The following is a 23,379-nucleotide window of genomic DNA, read 5'->3' as shown; positions in this document are numbered from 1 at the left end:
TATGAAAATACACCACTGGGCAGGTGTTACTAATAACTGTTAAAAACAAAATTCATCCAAATAAATGTGGAGTTCTAATTTACTAAAAAAATCACAAGTCAGGCAGCATCAAATTTAGCACCTAGAAAGATGCTGCAAAATGTTGTAGAAAATGGAAGATTGTTTGAGAGAAGGTGGGTGTAAGGTTATTAGCAAAAGAAAGAAAGATTATTTCAGGCAAAGTCACCTTAGGGGAGGGTTGGGCAGGAGTGTTATCATGCACTTTACCCCACGGGGTGCTGCTAAGAAACTCCAGTTTGATTAGTCTACATTTCCGCTATGGGAGAGATAAAGCTGCAGTTAGGTTAGGTATTGTCTGGATGGGACTTAGCATGAATGACTCCATTTTGGGTCTCTTGTTTCTTTCTTTACTGAACCTCTTTCAAAAAAAACTCAGGCAGCTTTTTGCCTCATTACATCCATGAAAAATAAGATAGCCACCAGCAGTGGGCCTCCCTGGTGGTGCAGAGGTTAAAGTGTCAATGCTATCAAGCTGTTGCCAGCCACTGCGGCCTGAGTTGGATCCCTGGCCAGGGAGCTGACCACAAGGTGCAGCAGACCTCTCCTGTCTCGCCTGCTGTTCCCCTCAGCAGTGTATTTCAGTAGATCTGCCTGTTCTGCTCCCCACTCTCTCTGGTGAATCCTCTCACCCCCCCATACCCTGCACCTTGGGCCTACACCCCAGTTCTTGTATGCATAAATAAATAAAAAACAAATCTAGAAAAAAAAAAGATAATCACCAGAAGCTCTGTTGGAGCCATTGGAGAAAATTCTGTAGGGTTCTTGCTTTTGCAGCACCTGCTCAAAGCAGCACAATCTGATCCAGAAATACATATAGACTTCATTAAGTTGCACTCAGTGAACTTCCTTGAACAGGCCATCCAAGACAGCTATCTGGCTGCAGAAACAATGCTAGTTCTTTGTACATATAATTTTTTAAAAAACTTCAATTATGAGTATTTTAATATAAAAACCATAGTCAAATGAAAACATAAATCTTTTTAAAATTTACTATTATCTTCTCCATGAAGTCATCTTCAAAATATGTGGCTTATTTTCCCTCAGCTATATAAAAATATTCATGCTGGAAAAAAAACAAAGAAAATTCAGGTAAATTGCCAATTGATAGCCTCCATAAAGAATTCAGGCATTTTCCTTTTAAACAAACTAAAGAGCAATTCTATCATAATAAAATCTAATTAAACCCTGAGAAATTACCAAAAGATAGAGGAACCCATTTATGTTTTTTATTTCCATAGCTAATAAGGGATGTTTAACATTCTTTAATTGGCCCAGAAACGTTAAACGGCCTTAAATATTAGTTAAATATTAGTTTGGAGCTTAATGCCTGCGGAGAGAATTTCATGTTCTACTTGCCCCTGTGGATTTCATAGCACTTACCATAAGTTGTAATTACACATTTATTTGTGTAGTTTTTTATGTCTTCATATTTCACATTAGCCACAAGTTTCATTTTTCCCCTTCCTAATACAAATCAAGCTCTTTTAGCATGATTTAAAATACTCTCTTGTATATTTTAAAAATAAGATGGTGGTAGAATGAGGAAAAAAGAGAAACAATAGTGTTAGGAGATGTAATTGAGAATTTGACTAACACAACAGAAATCGGAACAGTGCCTTATGAATGAAAAGTTTTGTTCTCTCAACTAAAAGAACTCTAGATGCAGGCTTATCAAAGCTAAAACAAGAGTGATCAGAGACCCAAGCTTCTCTCTCTCTGCTACACCATGGAGCATTCCATCAGTGAGTGGGGGAGGGGATCTTCTTTTTTTTGGCCTTGCTTTATAAATATTGTTGTTTAATTTTTTTGAAGCAACATTGGTTTATAACATTATGTAGGTTCCAAGTGTACAGTTATACATCCTGTACTTTATGCTCGCCACCAAAAGTCTAATCTCTTTTTTGTCACCGTAAAATTGACTCAATTCACCCATCTGCCTATGAAGGAAGTGAGAGCAGCTCCTGATCCAAGTTGACCACTGAAGTTTCAGTCATGTCATGTGACAAATGGCCACTCACACTCTTCTTGTGCAGCAAGCTGCCTATGCGTATTTTTAAAGATTTATTTATTTATGCATACAAGAACCGGGGTACAGGCAGGGGGGTGCGGTGAGAGGATTTGCCACAGACAAGTGGGGAACACAACAGGCAGATTGACTGAAATACACTGCTGAGGGGATCAGCCAGGAGAAGTCTGCTGAGCCTTGTGGGTAGCTCCCTGGCCGGGGAATGAACTCATGCTGCAGTGGCTGCGGATAGCTTTATAGGTTGCGTCTCAACCCCTTGTGCCACCAGGGAGGCCCTGCCTATACATTTTTAACATCTATGCCCATGGAGATCATTCACAAAATAGCAAAGCAATTATTCACAAATTAACGAGGTAAAGTGGAAAAGAACTGCTTAGGGAGAAAAGCCCCCTCCCTGCCTCATTGTCAGACGACTGAAGGTGAGGTTTAGTTCCAGCTTTCTGATCCTCCTGTGAAGCTTGGGGTTGACCGGAGAAGAACAAATAATGTTCTACCTTCCTATATAAATTGTTGTGATGAGCAAATTTGATAATTTATGCCAAAGTATTTCCTGAGTGGCAGTGTGCATTATGAAAATAGAAGGAGTTTTATCCATGAGAGAACAAATGTGTCTTTTAATGGGACTGGAATTACAAGAAACCACCTAAGCATATGAAAAATCTTGTTCACAGTTCAATTATTATCATTGTAAGGTCAGGCTTTCAGACCTTATAAATATATATTAGAGGAAAGTGCTAGCTGAGAAATAGTGGACCACTAACCAAGTTGGGAAACATTTGAATTTCATCCACCTTGATGGCTAATATGTACGCTTTGGGATTTGTTTTCATTTGAAAAAAGATAGAGATCAGACTCCACTTTGGTGTTTGGGGTAGATTCAGCCCAGAGTTAGTAACATGCACATACTAGGGAGCTCTATGGCTATCTGCCTTACCTTTAGAAAGAGGGTAGTTATCAGTAATACCTGTGTTATACCTGGTATTGTTTACAGCTATCCAATTAAAAGCAGGGTTCTTTTCCCACTACTCATGATCTCTAGTAGTTTCTAAAAAAATACACAGGTGCTCTATAAAAGTCTGCTGTAATAAAATATTTACTATTAAATATGTGGAATTAAACAAGAAGTGGCAGATAGTCTTCATGCTTAGTCAAATATATTGGAAAGAATTTCTGTTGAATACGGAAAATGACAAAGCAGGGGTGCTCCTGTGAAAATTAATTCAAAACCCTGAGTTCATTTATCGAACACCTGTAATCAGCCCGCCTCAAGTTAAAAGCAAGAGGGAATCCAATAACCCTATGAAGCACCCATACCCCGACATTTGTCACAGTGTTTGTCTACTATACCCACTGCCATCACATTTGAGAGACCCACATTTGAGAGAACACATCTAATAAGGTCTAACAAGCCATCTCCTTAACATTTCAGAAAAGATAAAATGGAGTGATAAGAGGTAAATATAATAGCTAGAAGTGATCATTGGTAGAAAATGAGCTAAAAATGATACTCTGAATAGCACCTATAAAGAATCTCAAGCACCACATGGGTGTCATTTTTGTATTAGACGGTTTCCCACATGCCAGTCAGTCTGAATTATAGCCAAGGGCAATATTTATGTTACCAGTGATGACCCAGAGCCACAAAACAAAACAGTAACATTCCCAGTAATCTTTGAAGATTAGGAAATGCGTAATTAATTTTTGAAAGCACATGTGGTAGATTAAATCACAGTCCCCGGTTGTTGCCACCTCAGCTCCACCAGATAAGTGAACAGAGTTCAAGGTCCCTGTCCACTACTATAGGGGACTTGCCAAGCTTTGCGGGGAGCAGAACAGATCCTGACCCACACTGGGTTGCACCACATGGCTTGCTTTGGCCAGTGGCAGGTAAGCAGGGGGCAGGACGCTGTGTCTAAGCAGGTGATTTGAGTGGCATTCCAGGTTTCCACCAGCTCTCTGGCTCCAGGTTTCTGTCTTGAGAATAACACAGTTCAAATAGGGGTGCTGCTTCAGCCCAGCTTCCAGGACTGATAAACCACTACCCACTGCAGCAGGGAGAAATAGCTTTTTTTTGTTATAAGCTACTGGAACTTTGGGGGTTCTTTATATAGATTCTGTGTGTTTCAAGTGGTTCTTGTTTGTTTATTCATTTCCCCCTCATTTAAATACTTATGTGAGTAAGGTATCATGGAAATTCACATATTTAGAGACTCTCCTTCCCCTTGTTGTGACAGTTAAAGTGTTACTGTGAATAGCCTCATTTCAAATTGCTCTTGAGGACATGATGGAAAAAGGGCAACAAGCAGCCACGTGCAATATATTAACAGGATTGTGCCTCCTCCACCCAGCAAGCCAGGAAGCCAAGCCTCAGGGAGGGCTCCTGTGGGTGTGCCTGCGGGGGGCTGGAGAACAAGGCCTGCTGGGGGGCTAGGGCGTGGGGAGGAATCTCAGTGGCTGGAATTTCCATGCACTGGTGATACCGAGGCTGATGTCATTAGGGTGTGAGTTAAGGACAGCTGGCAGCCACCTGCCCTCCCTTTAGAAAATTTCAGAGGTTGGGGGATAGCTCTTTCAGATCACAGGCACAAAGCGGAAAGTCAAGTCTGGTCTTTCTGTTTCTGGAAAACGAAGCACTCCAGTACTAACTTGGAGCCTGAGAATGACCGACTGCGTGACTATGCACAAATTATTTCACCTTCTGCTTTAGCACCAAGGATTAATTAATCATTGCAAGTTGTCTTGAGACTACACAATGCTAAATACAAATAGAGGAGACCCTCGAATTCATGGAGTTGTGACTCGTGGTCTTGAATATTCATGTTCAACCACACCAGTCCACTCTCTCACCCAGCAACCACTCTTTGTTTTACTGAGCTCGGAGGGGTCTCCTTCTGTTTGGAAGGTGAAAGGGGGCCTGTCACGCAGTGTGTGGCTGAAATACTGATGCCCTGTTTTGTTCTTCTTGGGTGGCTACTGGAAGGCACAGTGGCAGGTGCCTAGACACACGAGAGACACCTGACACATTTTTGCCCCCCTAAATTGCTCCCTACAACTTTTGTCAGTTCAAAAATCTTTGTGCATACATGACATTTCCCATGTTTCATGGAGAATACAAAAACAAAATAGTTCAGAACAAAGATTCTGATATGGGGTAGTCCCGGTTCTGTTCCTTGCAGTGCAACCTTGGACAGACTCTTTAACTTACCTGAATCTCAGTGTCTTCATTTAGAAAAATGAGTAATAGCTGTACCTATTTCAAAGTCTTGGAAAAGTGAATTACTATTTAAGAAAGGTTTACTATTTGGCATGTGCTCAACAGTATTAGCCAAAACTGTACTTCCTGATAAAAGGTAAAGTTTCATCCGCATGTTAGAAATTGTGAAATTTGGAGACCCAGGAAGGCAAAAGAAAAGAAGGGAGTAATGAAGGACTTTGGGTAGTCAAGAGGGGCAGTAGTATCTGAGGTGTGAAGGAGAAGCAGGAGATAAAATGAGGGGGTGAGGGGGAAAGAGAGGAGAGAAACCAGAAATTTGGACATGGACCCTCTACATGGGGCTCGGGCCGTGCAGCAATCTTCATACTGCTGGAATATACTCCCTGAAGTCGGCAACCAGAAAACACAGGCTCCAAAATTCTTGTCACTTTTTCACTAGGGCTAACCAATCTTCTGCGAAGATGTGATTGTGGCAAGACTATAGATACACAAAGTAGTTTGGAAGGTTACCGCCTGGACCTTTGGTCTTGTGCAGTCATCTACACCTAGTCCCAGTGAACTGTCCAACTTTTCCAGCTCACTTTTGTGTTTGTTGATCTCTTTCTCTATTCTTACAGTGAGGAAAAAATGCAACTTGGAATTCCCCCAGTGACGTATCTTGCCATCACACTGGGTTGATATATGGTTGATAATATTTTTTGGATCATATTATTCAATTGAGTCAATTGAGAATTGTTCTTATGGTTCAACTGAATTAAAAAAAAAATGAGTAAATTTTTTTGAATCATGTTATTTGATAGTTTTCCACTGCAACTGTATTTTTCTGCCAGTGCCTCAAAGAAGAGGTTATAGGTGGGGTGACAAGCACTGAGTGGATGATTGGCAGAGATAATTAGACAGAATTTGAAAACTGGGGAGTAGGTTCACAATGTTACAGGGCAGGGAGAGGTGCACCCCATATCCCCCCAAAACCTGCCTGCTCTAAATGGGTTCTGCCATCCGCCGCATCAACACAAAACATATGAGACTTTAAAGGGAAGGAACTTTAATACAATTAGGAAACAATACAGGAAAGGCAAAGAATCTAGTTTCTAAATCAAGCACCCAAAGTTACTCATCCTCTCGTGGGTAAAACTCCATCCAAATGGGATTGGCCCAGAGCAAGGCCCCAAAGCCTGCCACAAGTCCAAAGCATCTTCCAGTGGGGACCCACAGAAAAGGGTCAGAAACAACCAGACAAGCCCGGAAGGAAAAGAGCAAAATCAAAATCAAGATAAAAGCTGCCATTGTCACCTCCCCTCGGGTCTCACCCACATCTGTGTCACCCCGTCCACGACCAAAAGGCAAACACAGTTTCTTCACGTGTCTCTAGGCTCCATGTGCCTCCTCCAGGTCTCCTTCTGGCTCCATCCTGCTTCCTTCCCCAGTCTCCTCTGCAGCTTTTTTTCTCTCTGCTCAGCTCCACCCTCCCTTGGGTGGGGCAGGGAACCTGGAACCTCCCCCTTTCCTGGGGACCACCCTATTACAACAATAGTAGGTACTATCGTGAACAGTAATTCACAATGCCTCCGTAATCTCCAGTAATAATTTTGTATATTCACACACACACACACACACACACACACACATATAGGAATGGGTCATTTGAGAGTTGCTCAAAAGAACACTTTTGGATATTTGTTGAAGGAAATGGAAAGCTTTCTCAGTTGCCCAGGTTTAGTGAAGGTTGATTGTGTTGGAATGTTTACTTTTTTGGAAAGTCTGCAAAAGATCATCTTAACAAAAATAATACAATCAACTATGAAGTAGTTGGCATTATCAGTATTCCTGTCTTGTGAGTGCTCAGCTACTTAAGCCAATGCAGAGGTCTGAGGCCTTACTGAAAAGACTTGAAGCATCTTTCCCGTGCTTGAATATTGGAGGGGAGCCTGCTTCCCAGTTCCTAGAAGGTTTGTTCTCAAGTGTCCTCATGTGGCAGCAGGGCAATGGGAAAACTCTCAAGTCCCTTTTTTAAGGGCACTAATCTCATTCATGAGGGCTCCACCCCCAGTTAGCTCCCAAAGGCCCCCTTCCCAATGCCATCATTTTGGGAAGTAGGGTTTCAACATATGAATTTGGGTAGCATAATCATTTAGTCCGCAAAACCTTCAACTTCAGAGATTCCATTATGTCTTTTCTAGAATGTCTCCTTCACATTTCCTCCTAAGTGGAGGTTGCTAACCTCCATTCTCTTATATGACCAGGTCTGTGAAGTAGTATTTTAATGAGACAAAACAAATTGTGGGCCAGGATGTTGCTTTTTCCCAATTTTGCAAACCATTTTATGATCATTTAAATGTGTCTTTTTGAGTGCTTTTCAAGTGTATAAAGCTATGTTTGGAGATCCTGAAATGAAGGACCAAAAACAACAAGTCTAGTTCTTTATATTCTCATCTGGCATTAAAACGAAAAACAATCAGGGAACAGAAAAAAAAAATCAAGGAAAACAAATAAATAAGAACTCTAGAGATCTACCCGGACTGGGGGGTTTAATAAACTTCTTTGGCAACCAGACTTAGTAGCTCTAAGAATCCAATTCTACAGGCCTCCCTGGTGGCGCAAGGGGTTAAGCACCGCACTGTGAAGCAATCCACAACCTCTGCAGCACGAGTTCCATCTCTGGCCGGCCAGGGAGAAACCCACATGGTGAAACAGACCTCTCCTGTCTCGCCCCTGCTCCCTTCAGCAGTGTATCTTAGTCAGTCTGCCTGTTCTGTTCCCCACTCTGTCTCTGGTGAATCCTCTCCCCTCCCCCATATCTCTGACCTGTTCCCCAGTTCTTGTATGGAAAAATAAATAAATCTTAAAAAAAAAAAAAAAGAATCCAGTTCTACTACCAGTGACAACTATTATTTTGAAGTTGTCAAATGCTATGATACATTTTCATAACATTTCACTATAACTAGCGAAAAGAGTACTATACCAGAGACTAACAACTTCATAAAGAATTTTCTGAACAAGCCAAGCTCCTTAGTTATTTTAATTATAAAATGCTTGCTGTGCTTCACTAATCCACCCATCAGTGAAAATTGTTTTACTTTCTGTTCTACTTTTGTATGCAGATTTTACATGTAAACCTAATTCAGATAGCAGGGGAGAATTCTTTATTTTTTCCTTAATTAATAAGTAAATATCTACCTTCGTATTCAGAATGTTTTAGTTAGCTTACAAATCTAAATGAAAAATGCTTTCCTTTCTGAAAACACATATAAAATTAGCCCAACCCCGTTGCATTATAATCTCTAATATCACATCAGGTTTTAATAAGCCTCCTTTTGCAGCACACATGTGCTTAAGACTTCATGGAAATCAAATCAGTAGAGAGAAGGGATTACTTTAGATTACTTTGAAATATGCATTGTTTGAAATGGCCTCTGGTGACCAGATTTCATGAATGGCTGATTTTACTTGTGGGGCACATCATCTGGTTTAATTATATCAGTTCCTTTGTGTGACAAGTGCTGTTATTGTGTGTGCTGAGAAATAAAGGCTTAAAACAAAGTAGAATAGTTAGTGAGAATATAAAGTTTGGAAATGGGACACCACTGGGTGTTTGCTGAATAGAAGTCAAGGTGAAAGCTAAAGACTTGTCCAAGTAAGTGTAAAATTCTTCTACAAAGAGACTCCACTGATAATAAATATAAACTTATCCCAACAGTCATGGACATAGATCATAATCTAAGACTTTTCTGGGAGGTTATTTTCCAAATATGATAAAATATAACAGGGTGATAATACATGATTTTCATCCTATAAATTTACTCTTTTGCAATAATAAAGTAAAATGTTCATTTTCATTAGTTAAAATATCTCTCAACTTCTGTCTAGACTGTAATCTAAGACAGGCTTAAGTTTCAAGTTATTATAGGTCTTTCATGCAAGTAGCATCATTTGAGTCAGGAAATGTTAGTGAATTTATAGTTTTAAAAATCAACTATATCTTTTCAGGTACTAAACCATCCAAAGACATTAATAAATATCTAGGTCCAGATAATGATTTGAGAGTAGATAGTGAATCTGATTTGACAAAAATACTGCAAATCAGAAGGATAATAATAACAGGCATTAAGATTAAGAAATTAATTTTCCTAGAGAGACCTGCTCTGCTGTTTTACTATAGTGATATTTTCCAAGACAGCAGGCCTAAATTCCACTTCAAATTTATGTGGATTGCTCATTTTCTTGATAAATGTATAGCTATCCTTGTTGGTCATTGAGAGGGAGTACCCAGCTAAAGCAAAGACTGTCTCTGACAATAGCACAGGGATGTAGGTGCATAGAAAACACAGGTTAAAGGTGATTTTGCCATTAAAAGACTTAGAGTTATATATGTAATATATATAACTGCAAATTACATATATATAAAATATTTTCCAATACAACTTATGAAGGATTATTTTTGAAATACCATATCTGAACTAAATTTTAGGGTTATCTTGGAAATGTATCTGAGCAAAAGAGTTGACTTAAACATGAATGTTTGATTTTTTTTTTAAGTTTCTACTGAAAGCAATACATTTGGGAGGCGACAAAAGATATTTTACATAATTTGCCTTTAAGTCTTAACTCCCTTTTCTTGTATTTTGAAACGTGTGTTCATCTTTCACACTCTAGTTCCCAGACTTCTCTTTTATGGTCAGCCTCTTGTGTGAAGTCAACTGGATCAATCCCTCAGGAAGAATTTGTAGCCCCACTCTGCTGTAGCTAAGCCTTAGAAACTGTGAAAGAACATTATATTGGTACTGAGTTTGACAGCATAGAAAAGTAGGCCAGTGGATTTCTCTTGACACTGGCTTAATTACATAATAAACTTGGGTGTTCCTCTTCACTCACATAGGTTTTAACAACAACCAAAAAATTCAGAAAGATGCTTTTGAATATAAATAGGGCATCTAATTATCTTTTTGAAAATATTTTCTTCACACCAAAATGGGGAGTAGATAGGGGATGAGTAAGAATTCAAATTACCCCAAGAGTTGTAGAACTTTAAAATAAAGTTTATATTGTCCCAGATAATGTACATCAGGGAGACGAACTAAAAAGACAAACTATAAAATCCCCAATCTATTGAAAGTACATTTTTGGTAGCTAAGAATAATTATACTTTAAGGTGTAAGGAACAACTATGTTTCTGCATTATTTGAAATGTGTGTGTAAATTTATTTGTACACATATGTATAGTGTGTCCGTATGCATGCACGTGTGTGTGTGTGTGTGTGTGTGTGTGTGTGTGTGTGTGTAGACAGAAAGACAAGGCACTAATGAAACTTGATGCTTGTGGTGTAGACAGTAGTGCTCAGCAAATGCTTCATCTGTTCCACCAAATTTCCCATCCCTCTTGCAGTTGGACTAGTTGGGGGGCATATGACTAGTGGGATCCAATAAAATCTGAGATGTCATCTGAGTCACTTCTAGGTTAAAGCCATAAAAAGCTCTCTTGCAGGATTGCCTAGTTTTTTCTTCCTCTGGTCTGGTTATTGCAGCAACCAGACAACAGCGCCCCCCTTAACCTTAGTCCATGCGTGACTGGGCAGAGCATAGCTCTTTGCCATTGTGACTTGTAGAATGTGTGTGACTTACAGTATATGACAAATATACTTTTATTGTGTTAAACCATTGAAATTTGGAGTTTGTTATTACAACAGACTTCTCCTGCTCACTCACACTAATACCTCTAGATTCTTCCATACAAAATAGCCAAAATATATAAAACCAAAGACAAACTTTATGGAACTGAATGCAATAAACCATATACTTTATAACAGCTAGGAGGCCTATAACTGCATTTGTACTTCTTTTTAGCAATATTGCTGTCCTTCCACCAGATACAATTTAAGTGAAGTTTCCAATACCCCTTTTTTTTGAGCTCCAGTAATCTCCTTGCCCTCATTCTCTTGGCTCTCACTGCCATCACTGAAACTTGCCACCACTATCAAACCCTTTAGACACTTTGTATGTAGCTCCTGCTGTAGGAATATCGAGTCCCTTCTCCTAAGTTCTAGCTCACTCTCTTTCTTTTCATTTCTTTTTTTTGAAAGAAGCTGGACAAATCTTTAAAAAAATTTTTTTTAAGATTTATTTATTTATGCATACAAGAGCTGGGGTACAGGCCAGAGATGCGGGTTGGGAGCGGTGGTGGTTGTGGTGGTGGTGGTGAGAGGATTCACCAGAGACAGAGTGGGGAACAGAACAGGCAGACTGAGGGAATGAAATACACTGCTGAGGGGAGCAGCGGGCGCGGCAGGAGAGGTCTGCTGTGCCATGTGGGTTGCTCCCTTGCTGGTCGGGTATTGAACTCGTGCTGCAGAGGCTTCGGATTGCTTCATAGTGCGGTGCTTAACTCTTGCACCTCCAGGGAGGCCCCAAAGCTGGACAAATCTTAACCTTGGATTTTGCATTCTCAAAAATGCTCTTGATAAGCTCATGTTTATGTAGTTTTAGTTCCTGCTTTTTGGGAGCTAAGTTTCAAAAATACGTTTCTTGCTCTAACCTCTCACTTCCTCTTGTCACTGCTCAATCCTACTTGTTATCATCTCTCTGAATCCACTTATTGAATGAGAAGACAGAAGGAAAACCTAGAAAACTGAAATTTACTTATACTTATTCCTGCTAGTCTAATGCAACAGATTGTTGGGGGAAAATCCAATATAGGTATGAATGAAGTAAAAAATAAAATCCATCCTTCATTATTCCCCAGGGATAACCAACACTAACAGTTTTGTGAAAAGATGACTTTTCAAGGTTCCTTCCAATTCCAGGACTCACGGTGTTGGGGGGTGAAAGGAAGAAACACAAATATTGTGAAGGAGAATCTCATCACTTAGCCAAGTGTTTCCCCAAAGGTGCTCCAGGTCAGATGTGTACACTTTTCAGCTGCCACTGGTTGTGGGGAAAGATTTATCATTATGGGGAAATGAAAAAATGTCACTGCACCAGAGGAGACTGTTGTCTCTCTTCTTTGCTTGGAATTGCAATAAATTAAATCAAGAAACAGGCTTTTTAGGGATTAACAGTGGATGAACTTTGCCAGCCATGGGGTTTTTAATTTTTTTTAAAGATTTATTTATTTATGCATACAAGAGCAGGGGTACAGACCAGAGGTGCTGGGGGTGAGAGGATTCACCATAGATAGAGTGGGGAGTAGAACAGGCAGATTGACTGAAATACATTGCTGAGGGGAGCAGTGGGCAAGTCAGGAGAAGTCTGCTACGCCATGTGGGTTGCTCCCTGGTCTGCCTGGGAATTGAACTTGCTGCACTGCAGTGACAGGCAGTAAATTGATATTCTGTCTTTAACCCCTGCACCGCCAGGGGTTTTTTAAAAGAAGAAATTAGTTTCTTCATGGTTTCATATATATCACAAAGCAGATAGCACATCCTGAAGACTTCTCTAAAGAAATAAGTGATGTATGGGAAACTTGGAAGCCAAAATTAAGAGGAAAGGGCCATGTAGACTGACCCTAAGAAATGTGAGTGTGTAGACTGACAGTGAGGGGACAGGGGTGGGGTGTGGATACCAGCTTTTCGCTGGTATAATCCTATTTCACTTCACTCTGATGATTAACTCTGTTCTCCCAAATTGAGCTTCGAATATTTGCATGCTGCTGATGTAATGAACCCTGCTGCTCTGATTTGGTTATCTTTTTCCTTTGTCCTCACTATGGACTGGCATTGCTATGTACTAGAACCAATGCTTTTGCCCCATTCCTGCAAGGTTAATTTCTGTGCTAACTGGATTATTCCGATCTTGTCCTCTCACATAGTTTAGAGTGTGAGCATTCATTTGTGAAGCTCTGCGTTATCCTTAAAACAAACATACATACAAACAAAACTGCAGCATGCCATCACTCATCCACTCCTGTGGGATGCATCTAAAGAGGTGTGAGGGGCCTCCCTGGTGGCGCAAGGGGTAAAGACACAGCACTATGAAGCTATCTGTAGCCACTACAACATGAGTTCGATCCCTGGCCAGAGAGATACCCACATGGTGCAGTAGACCTCTCCTGCCTGGCCCGCTGCTCCCCTCAGCAGTGTATTTCAGTCAGTCTGCCTGCTCTGTTCCCCGCTCTGTCTCTAGTGACTCCTCTCACCCCCCGCATCTCTGGCCTGTACCCCAGTTCTTGAATGCATAAATAAAATAAACCTTAAAAAAAAAAAAGAGGTGTGGGGCCTCCCCGGTGGCGCAGCGGTTGAGCGCTGGGTTGCGAAGCTGCCCGCAGCCTCTGCAGCGCCGGTTTGATCCCCGGCTGCTCCCCGGCCACTGGAGGAGGGTCCCACATGGCGCGCAGACCTCTCCTGCCGCCCGCTGCTCCCCTCAGCAGTGTACTTCAGTTCTTCTGCCTGCTCTGCCCCCCCCCCCCCCCGGCTCTGGTGAATTCTCCCACCCTCCCGCACTTCTGACTGTACCCAGTGCTTGTATAAATAATAAATAAATCTTAAAAAAAAAAAAGAGAGAGAATTAAAAAAAAAAAAAAGAAGTGTGAACTCGCACCTATGGTATGTCTGAATCATATAGTATAAACCATTGTTACCTCAATAAAAAATAACACAATTTCAAAAAAGAAAAGCAACTCCTATGTGATACCAGGTGTATAGAACATAGGATGGTGTCAAGGTCTATAGGAGGACAGATGAGTTAGTGAGTAAGACCAGATCTACAGCCTGAGCAGTAAAAAGTATAGGCTTAACAGTGGAACAGGGATACTTTTAGAAACTCTCCAAGTTTTCGAGCTCAGGAGACTTTATATTTATTAAAATTTATTGAGAACTTCCAAGAGATTTATGTGAAGCATGCCTATTGATATTTACAAGTAAACTGAGAAAAAAATTAAATATCATTATTTTGAAAATATTAATAAAAATCCATGTTAAATCATATGTTTTATGAAATTGTGTTTTCCAAACCAATAAAATATTGGTGAGTAAAGTGACATTGATTACATTTTTGCAAATCTAAAATACATTGTTTTGGTTGAGGTATAGGAACAAAATTCAGCCTCACATGGATAAGTAGTTGGAAAAGAAGTTTCTAGTAGCTTTCCCCCTTGTAGAACTTTTTTGATACTATACCAAAACTTGACAGGTAGTCACTTCTTAAAGGTCAGTTGTAGTAAGAAATCTGAAGCCATATCTATGAGCTTTTCATACTCCATTACACTAAAACCCAATGGTCACCTTGCACTTTGAAATTTTTTTGCTGGCATGATTTTATGGCACTGTATTTGGTCATTTGGGAAATATTAGTTCACTGAATTATGAAAGCCTGACTCTTAACACATTTCACTTTACAATATCCAAAAATAACCTTTGTTAATATCAATGCCAATGTTGTCAGAGAGGCTGGACCTATGGCAAAGCCACCAAGCTCACAGTGGCAGACACAAGTTTCCCCAAATTTCAGCTTGAAAGCTAGATTTCTGTCACTGGTAACAAATGTACCCTTCCTCAAAATGATAGTCTCATTTCATTCATTATTTCATCATTTCATTCATTATTTGAGAAAATGTCTGCCAAAAATTCAAGTTTGAATTATTCCTTCAAGTAAACACAGTGTTCCATGAAAATGAAAAGTGTATAATTCAGCTTGCAACTTGGTTGCACACTTTTCCTCAAGATAATCCTCATGGTCCATTGGCAAATAGGGCTTGTCATGTGCTCCCCTGTCATAAAATTAAAAATAAAAAAGTACTCAAATTTTTATGAAAGTAGTCATTTTACTACTTTATCTGAGTGAAACTGGCATTTTTTTCCAAAGTAAACAATGCTCCTTCCTAAGATGCTACTAAGACAACAGCAGTTTCACCATGAGTGCAATTTCACCATCAGTGCAAATCTCAACCTAGGGGAGAAAAGGGAAATACTGTGTTAGTATTCTCTTCAAACTAACTCAAGCCTCCTGCATTTCCCCTAAAGCATCTTAGGCCCTCTGCAAAAGTCCCAAATTATACTGTGAGAACTCCTGCCTTTTCAACCATCTTGCCTCTATCCCCTTTAGCTCAGCACCAATTGCCCAGAGGGGAACTTGGTGGAGCTCTAGAGCCTCATAAAACTACCTGGGAATGAGGCTTCAATTTAGTATGGGGAATTGGTAGGCGAGCATGTGTGAACTAGACTTTCTGTCCACATTGAAGTCTTTCCAGTCCTTTTTTCTTCTATCTGTGACTTGAAACTTTTAATGTCACATTTACAGTTTGGCTCGACTGCCCTAAACAAAGTCCTGTGAACTAGCTACGCCAATTGACCAGAGCTACAATTGGTGTTTTCATTTCATGGCTTGGAGAAAAGGCAACTTGTATTCTGGTCCTCATTCATGAATACAACTCACTTTCCATGTGTGAGGGAAAAAAAAACAAACCTCCTTTTACATTTCTGCCATTTTCTACTATTTCTCAAGACAAATTGTTAGTCTCTAAGGGCACTTGCTGTCTACCACAAAGTATCCAATTCAAGCATTTCATCCTTGTCTCCTTTGTCAAGTCTGCATTTTGTCTGTCAGGGTTTTTCTTTCTTCTTCTTCTTCTTCTTTTCCTTCTGGAGTTGGAAACCAAGCAGGGAGAGGATGACAGGTTTTAAAAGGTTGTTTCTGTGTGCTGGTTTTTAAGAGTGTATTTTGTGTGGTTTAGTGAAGGAAGGGGGAATAAGAAGTAAGCGCTCCTGCTGACCAGACCTGTCTGAAAGCTCAGTTTCTTTACCACTCAATTTCTGTGCTTTTACATATGAATCCCCTGAAGCCATAATAAAATGCAAAAGAAATTTTAGGTCTTTTCTGTACCTTTAATTTACTTACCAGAGAGAAAGATCACTTAATAGGTTAAAAAAAAAAAATCCATCAACTCTGCCCTCCCTTTTCTTTATTAGGAAATGACTTTCAATGTAGTTTATACAAGGTACCATCAAGGCTAGATTTCTTTTTCCTAAAGGAAGAAGTAAAGTAAATAAGATAAAGAAAAGAATAACTAGTAAAGTGGGTTGAGTTCCAAGAAATGTTATCAGCATCTTAATTGTCAAGAATTTTCAGTTTCGCATGTGGTCGATTATTTAAACTCTGAGTATTGCTGCTTTGCACGGTGAGTCCAAGCACACTTTCCAGGTCCTTATGGTCCTTGGAGGAGGGTTATACTGTAGCGGAGGTGAGAAACCTGTGCTCACTCTTTCCTCACAGGCCCTTGCAGGCCTAAAGAAGTGAGCAAAGTTTTGCTACTTAAAGGCCTAACTAAGCCTCTATGAAATTTTTGTATTTTATTATTTAGCCTGATGCGTGCTCTGTGGGAGAAAGTTATTGTTTGACATCTAATTTCTTTCATCTTCCTAAACTTTCAGGATCCTATCAGTTTTCTCATGATTTAAAACAAATGCTCAGAAACCACTCCATGAAGAAGAGTCGGGGGCTTTCCCTGCTCAACATGCACACCAGTCACTGAAATATCCCCAAGTTATTACCCAAAACCACCAAGTCTTACATACTGACTTTCTCAGAGCTACAGAAACAATCTCAGAGGTTTGCTTGCTATTCTGAGAATGATAGAATCAGGACTGCCTCCTGAAGACACTAGATTTTTGTTTAAAAACCTATTTCTTGTTGAGTCTCTCTCCCAACTCTCCCTTATCCTCCTTTCCCCCATAATTACAGGCTGCAGAGTGAAAAGCATTAAAACTGTTTACAAAACATCTCATAAAGTTTAAAATAATAGGGATATGTGCGTGTGTGTTTGTGTAAAACAAAATAATGTGTGTGGCAAGGGTAAACAGTTCACACTCTTTCTTCTCTTTCTTCCACTGCCCCTTGTCACTTCCAGAATTGAAGACCTGGAAGTGAGACAGAGATCCTTTCCTCCTACTATGCAATCAATGCTCACACTTACTTTGTTATGTTTATTTATCTGATGCCAGTTCATTATGGCAGATCAAAATGCAGACCCTCAGGTGTGTGGGGACAGATAGACTGATGAAGTGAATGCTATCTAATTAATTTCAGGCACCCTCAATTCCCATACTGACATTCTGTCATGACAACCAAGAGAAAGATTTTTTTTTTTTGATGAGTCCTTTGCTAGGTTTCAAAAGTCCAAGAGAAAAGCTTTCAGCAGGTTAGTGTTCTAAAGTGAAAGGGGCATTTTTCCAACCCTTTCAAAAATCTCCTCCTGTGCAGATATGCAAAGATTTTGCAATGCTCACCTCAGGAATTTATTTATTTATTTTTTAATGTGGAAGAGTAGTCTCTAACCTCCAGTCTCAGAGCCAATCAATCATTTTGCTCTGCAGGTTTAGATCTGCTGCGGCAAAGCATCCCCTGTGCTGTGGGCGAGCGCTGCACCAGGTCTTGATAATAGTGGAGCTGGTGTTGACAGTCAGAGGAAGGCTCTGTCCCCTTAGGCGCTGCTGCTGAGGACTCGGCTGGACAGAAGCACTAGCCTTGCCTAGTGGGAGCCCCTTCCCCTGCTGATTGACGGAGGACAGTTAGGAGTTCTTGGAGGCAGGGGAAGGTTGTCCTCCCAGTCACTTCCTATGAAGTCTTTGTCAGCAGAAGGATCTCTCCTGGACAGTGAGTGACATAATGCAGATGGCAAATGACAGCTTTGTGTTTCATTCATTTGATAAGTACTCACTATCGTATGCAGGTGAGTGAATGCTTCCCCACATGCTCGCTTGAACCAAACACTCCCAAGATACAAACACTCTACACACGCTCTGTGGTTTCCTAGGCACTGCTGGCGCTCCCTACTCTACTGTTAGTTTTCCTGCGGATATGCAGAGTGCTATTAGAATGTGAACACAGATGATACCCTCATCACTGTTTTATGGAGCTGATTATGAAATGAAAATATTATTTGAGTCATGTGTTAGCAGTTCTGAATGTTGTTTCCTTTTGTCTCTCTGTTGGGAGTGCAGGTGGGAATATATATAATGCCATTTCAAAAGACTACTTTATATCAAAAATCTATATCAAAATTCTTGACTAACGTTTCCTTTGTGTTTTTTCTCCCTGTTCTAGGACCCCAACTGCAGATGTTCTGAATACCTTTGAATATAGAAATTGATTATTCAACCAGGATACTAAATTCAAGGTATTAGCTTTTGTCAGAAAGCTTTACATTCGAGCTCTGTGTTGGAAATTGTATTTCAGCCATGAATTGAAATAAGAAACATTGGAATAAGAATAAAGGACAAAAACAAATTTGCAAAAAAATCAAGCACTTAAAAGACTACCCAGCGCCCATGAGGGTTTGCCACTTCTGACTCATATGCAGCCCTTTCTCTGCCAGTTCTCACTTAGTTTTAGCCGTTTTTCTGCAACTGTGCTTTAGGTTTGGATTTCATTTAGTCTCTCCCTCTCCCTTTTTCTCAGACTGCCCAGACCTGCGGAAACCAGGAGACTGAGACATTTTGTCAGTTTGCGACATTGGACCAAACACAATGAAGTATTCTTGCTGTGCTCTGGTGTTGGCTGTCCTGGGCACAGAGCTGCTGGGGAGCCTCTGTTCGACTGTCAGATCCACGAGGTTCAGGGGACGGATACAGCAGGAACGTAAAAACATCCGACCCAACATTATCCTTGTGCTCACTGATGATCAAGATGTGGAACTGGGTGAGACACGAATCTTTCACTTGTCAGTCAATTTGCTGAATCTCAGCCTCATCAGTGATAGTCATGTGGGGATTTGGAGCTTAATCATAGAATCATAGCCAACAATCTAGTTCTATAAAATGAATTTGTATTAGTTATAAGGCATTTGGTTTGTTTTTCAACCTTACTTGTCTGGTCTTCAATAGAAAAGAGAGTCTGGCAAGGATAGTAGGATGGAGGAAAAGAGTAAGCACAGAGTATTACAAAGTCAAGGATTTGGTCAAGCACCTTGGAAACTCTTTGTCAGGGATTATTTTTTTAAATGTTTGGGCAAAGTTATTTGAAAGAGTATGAGATTATGGCTGTACTTCTGTGTGATGGGTATAAATGTAGATACACACTAGAGGAACTGTAAGTGCTTATTTCATTAGGGAGATTTATTCTCAATTTGTAATAGTTGTTAGGTTATTGAAAGTTACAGTAGTCTACCTCTCTTCCGGTAGTAATTCACATATCATGTTAGGTATGTTGCTCTTCTGAGGAATTAACTGATTTGGGTTAATCCTAGAGTATTTTAAAAGTCTGCCAAAATCTGGTGGTTCCAGCTTAGCATCTGTAGCATCTGGGTTTCTCTCATCTTCTTTAGTGCCCCAGTCATAAGCCTACAGTCAAGTTTAAGGTCTTCCAGGGTGGCCTAAGACAGATAAAAGGCTTGCCCTTATGAACTTTTTATAACCTGTTATAACCATCAGTCCTTCCTATTCCTGAGTAATCCAAGTTCCTCATGCTCAGACATGCTCAGCCTGAGTGATGGTCAAGTCATGTCTTCTAGAGTCGGGGCTAGTGGAGCACGCCAGGCTGCTTTGCTGAGTTCCTCTGGTGTGGGTTCTTTCTTTTTTTAAGATTTATTTTTATTTTTATACAAGAGCTGGGGTACAGGCCAGAGGCATGGGATGGTAAGAGGATTCACCAGAGACAGAGCAGGGAGCAGAACAGGCAGACGGACCAAAGACACTGCTGAGGGGAGCAGCGGGCAAAACAGGAGAGGTCTGTTTCGCCATGTGGGTTTCTCCCTGGCCTACTGGGAATCGAACCAGCGCTGCAGAGGCTGCAGACCGCTTCACAGCACTGCGTGCTCAACCCGCTGTGCCACCGGGGAGGCCCCTGGTGTGGGTTCTTAAGGATTAAATCCACTTTGCCAGAACTTGATCTGCATGGAAGGGATTATGATTTCTAGTTTGAAACCAAACCATGGATATCCACAAAGGTAACTCCTTGAGTTCAGCTGGAAGCAAGTGAACTAAAAGCCGCCAGCGGTGATGAATGTTTAAGTCATTCAGAGATTGCACTCTCTTACCTCACTTTTTAAACAAGGGTATTGATTTTCAGGCAATATGCCTAAATAAAATGTCTTGCAGTTGTGATTTTAGTGTGTATGTGGCTCATGGTTTCAGTTTTCATTCACTTACAGAGCAAGTAAAATTAAGTGAATTTATTTGATTCTCCTTCCTTGACACCACTCATAGCCATCCCTTTACCACTGTCGAGATCTACAGACTCATGTTATCTCTCCCATTTTTCCTAACTGGTTGGTCACTGAGCCACCCGTTCCTTCTAGTCTTGATTTCTAACGTCTGTTTTTCCTTCTGTTGTCAAAATTACCTTTTGAGTAGTTGACCAGCTGTCTTCTGCTTAAAACTTCCATGGTTTCCCATGAGAATAAGGCCTTCTTGTCCTCTGGCAAAGGAGCTCTGGGACCTGTGACCCCTCCTTTTCCTTTCTTACTTCTGCTCTGTGCTTCATGGAAACCACTCACACTTCCCTGAAGAAGCCTGGTGACTTCATCTCCCTCACCATATTTCATGCTTGTATGCACCTCTCTGCATTTCTCTCCCAGCCTCCATCCCTTTGGGGAAGTCCTATCTATTCTTCATTACCCAGTTCAGGCATCTTGCCCACAAGGGCCTTCCTTTGCCAAAACCATCCTCACCTAAAGCAGAATGGTTGGAACTTTGCTTTGCACATCTTAGATTTGCTTCCAGAATGACCCTTAATCACGTGCTTCTATACCTGTCTCTTCCCCTAAACTGGAAGCATCTCATGGTCAGGAGTCTGTTTTGTTTATGTTGAAACTTTGCTGCTGGGACTGTGCAGGGAATATAGTAGGTTCTAAATAAACCCAAAATGGACCCAAGAAAATTATGGTAGCCTGGAAAAGCTTACACAAGTCCCAGAAATGAAAGAAGGGGTATTTGTCATGATCTACCCACATACAGCCATTAACTTTTTTTAAAAAAATCAAAAAATTGTTTGATAAATTTATTTTTAACAGATTTTGAGTTTTTACCTTTGGTCCTAGTTCATTTATTCATTAAGTATTTACTGAACAGTATTGGTTTCTATTGGAAGCAAAGAGCATTATCTCTACTGGATGTAATAGTGAAGGTTCACAGACCAGGTTCAAACAACCCACTTGCCTTTTCATTTCCATATTTGTCTTTACATCCTTCCCTGATCTACTAATCTGACACTCTGCTAAGAATTCAATTATTTAATCTTCACAATAATGCCATGAAGTAGGTACTCTTACTGTCCTCAATTTATGCATGAGAAAATGAAGCTTAGAGAAGTCAGGTAGACTGTGTAAAAGGTGAAATGAAGACGTTTCCACAGCTATACATTTAGTCATCATCCCTTCTGCCAGTCAGTCCATCAACAGATATTTAGTGATTCCTTCCAAAAAGCAACCTATAAATGCATAATAATGTTCTAGGTTCTAAAAAAAAAAGATAACAGATGCAAAAGATGAGTTTTATTATATTGTTGGCTAAACAAGTTGAAAAGCTACCATAAACTGTAGGTAAATAGTTTAAAGAAGACCCCCTCTCAGTAGGAAAACTATGCTGTCTGTAGTGGTTGTTGCTTGATGGAGTCGTTTGCTTAGCTTTTTGTAATGTTCTCATAACCCTTGAAACCTACAGTTCTAGATTTCAGTTGGGTTTTGTCTTTTGTTTTTACCATCTTAACCATTTTTAAAAATACGATTCAGTTGTATAGTGTTAAGTACGTTAATGTTGTGCAGCTAACTTCCAGAACCCTTTATTTTTCAAATTAACAAATACCTATACCCCCAGGCCCTGGCAGTCACCCATGGTACTTTATGTCTCTATGACTGCTTTGGGTACTTTATATAAATGGAATTTTGCGACTAACTCATTTCATTTAGCATAGTGTCCTTCCTCAATGTTCATATGTATTGTAACATGTATCAGAATTTCCTTCCTTTTTAAAGCTAAAGAATATTCCATTGTTGTGTATACTGGTCATGCTTGATATATTTTCCTGTTGCTGGAAATTTAGGTTATTTCCACTTTTTGACTATTGTGAATCAAGCTGCTGTGAACATGTAATCAAGCTGCTATGATACATATAAGTATCTCTTCAAGACCATGATTTTAATTCTTTGGGATGCATAACCAGAAGTGAGATTGCTTAATTATTAGATATTTCCATTGTTAATTTTTTGAAAAGCTGTCATACTGTTTCCATAATGATTGCACCACTTTCCATTCCCACCTGCAAAGCAGTTTCTCCATATCCTTGTCAACATTTCCAGTTTCTGATTTTTATAGTAGTCATCCTAATGGATGTAAGGTGGTATCTCATTGTGGTTTTGATATGATTGGGTTTTATTTTACTTAGGTGTAATTATGCTTGCAAAGTGCTTAAATAAATCTTCCCCTAAGCAGAACTGTTTGCACCTGTAATACTGCAGGCAATTTTGGCTTCTCTGCCTCCAGAAAGATATAACAGACTTAGATAAGATTTAGGAAAATAATTACAAAAATCGTAGTAAAATACTTTTCTTTTGGAGGAAGAATGAAACAATCTACACCTTTGTGTGGGAGTACAAAGGCTGTGAAAAGTTGCAATCAAAGTTTATGAACTCAAGTAAAGGAGCTAAAAGCGCTTGTTGAATGGGAATAGAGGCTACTTCCTCAACTTTGTTTTGGGGACAGTAAAATAAACTAGTACTTTGTGACGGGAATAAGATACATAAGGAATTCATTATTGAAAGTGTTAGAACTTTGCATGTGGCGAACACTTTATCTTTTACCAAAGAATATTCATTCTCATTATTGTGTTTTATTGTCATCCCACCCAAACTGGGTAAATAGGATAAAGATCATTATCTAAGTGGAAAACTTAAATTGTGGAAAGATTAAAGGACTTAGCCAATGGTCCCCTTATGTCTGGATTTGCTTTTTCCACAATTTAGGACATAGGACAGGTTGTGTCTGTACCTGTAAATGGGTCAAGTTTTTAGACTAAGCTAGTGGACAGAAGATTTACACTATTTTTAAGTTGAAAGAACATTCAAGGACATGGTCCACATGAAGTTTGGGGTGGTAGTTACCTTTGAGGATGGAGGAGTAATGGAGAATATTCACAGTGTCCACATTTTATGTTAGCATTA

At 40.0% G+C, this 23,379-nt stretch overlaps 1 protein-coding gene across 6 annotated transcripts in view; it reads left to right on the top strand.

Moving 5' to 3' along the window:
• SULF1 (sulfatase 1) overlaps positions 1 to 23,379 on the top strand; it is a 160,869-nt gene that overhangs the window by 66,497 nt on the left and 70,993 nt on the right. For 5 of the 6 annotated variants that reach the window (XM_054692200.1, XM_037505616.2, XM_037505591.2 and 2 more), the window contains exons 3-4: positions 18,330 to 18,402; positions 18,684 to 18,923. In XM_054692200.1, the coding sequence (XP_054548175.1) occupies positions 18,752 to 18,923 (172 nt within the window). In that variant the 5' untranslated portion in view covers positions 18,330 to 18,402; positions 18,684 to 18,751. The remainder of the gene's footprint in view (positions 1 to 18,329; positions 18,403 to 18,683; positions 18,924 to 23,379) is intronic. The other variant, XM_037505609.2, reaches the window with a different exon arrangement.

The sequence above is a fragment of the Talpa occidentalis genome, unplaced genomic scaffold (assembly GCF_014898055.3).
Source record: "Talpa occidentalis isolate TD23 unplaced genomic scaffold, MPIMG_talOcc4v2.1, whole genome shotgun sequence".
In the NCBI taxonomy this organism is placed as follows: domain Eukaryota; kingdom Metazoa; phylum Chordata; class Mammalia; order Eulipotyphla; family Talpidae; genus Talpa; species Talpa occidentalis.
This window is presented reverse-complemented; position numbering and strand designations above follow the sequence as displayed.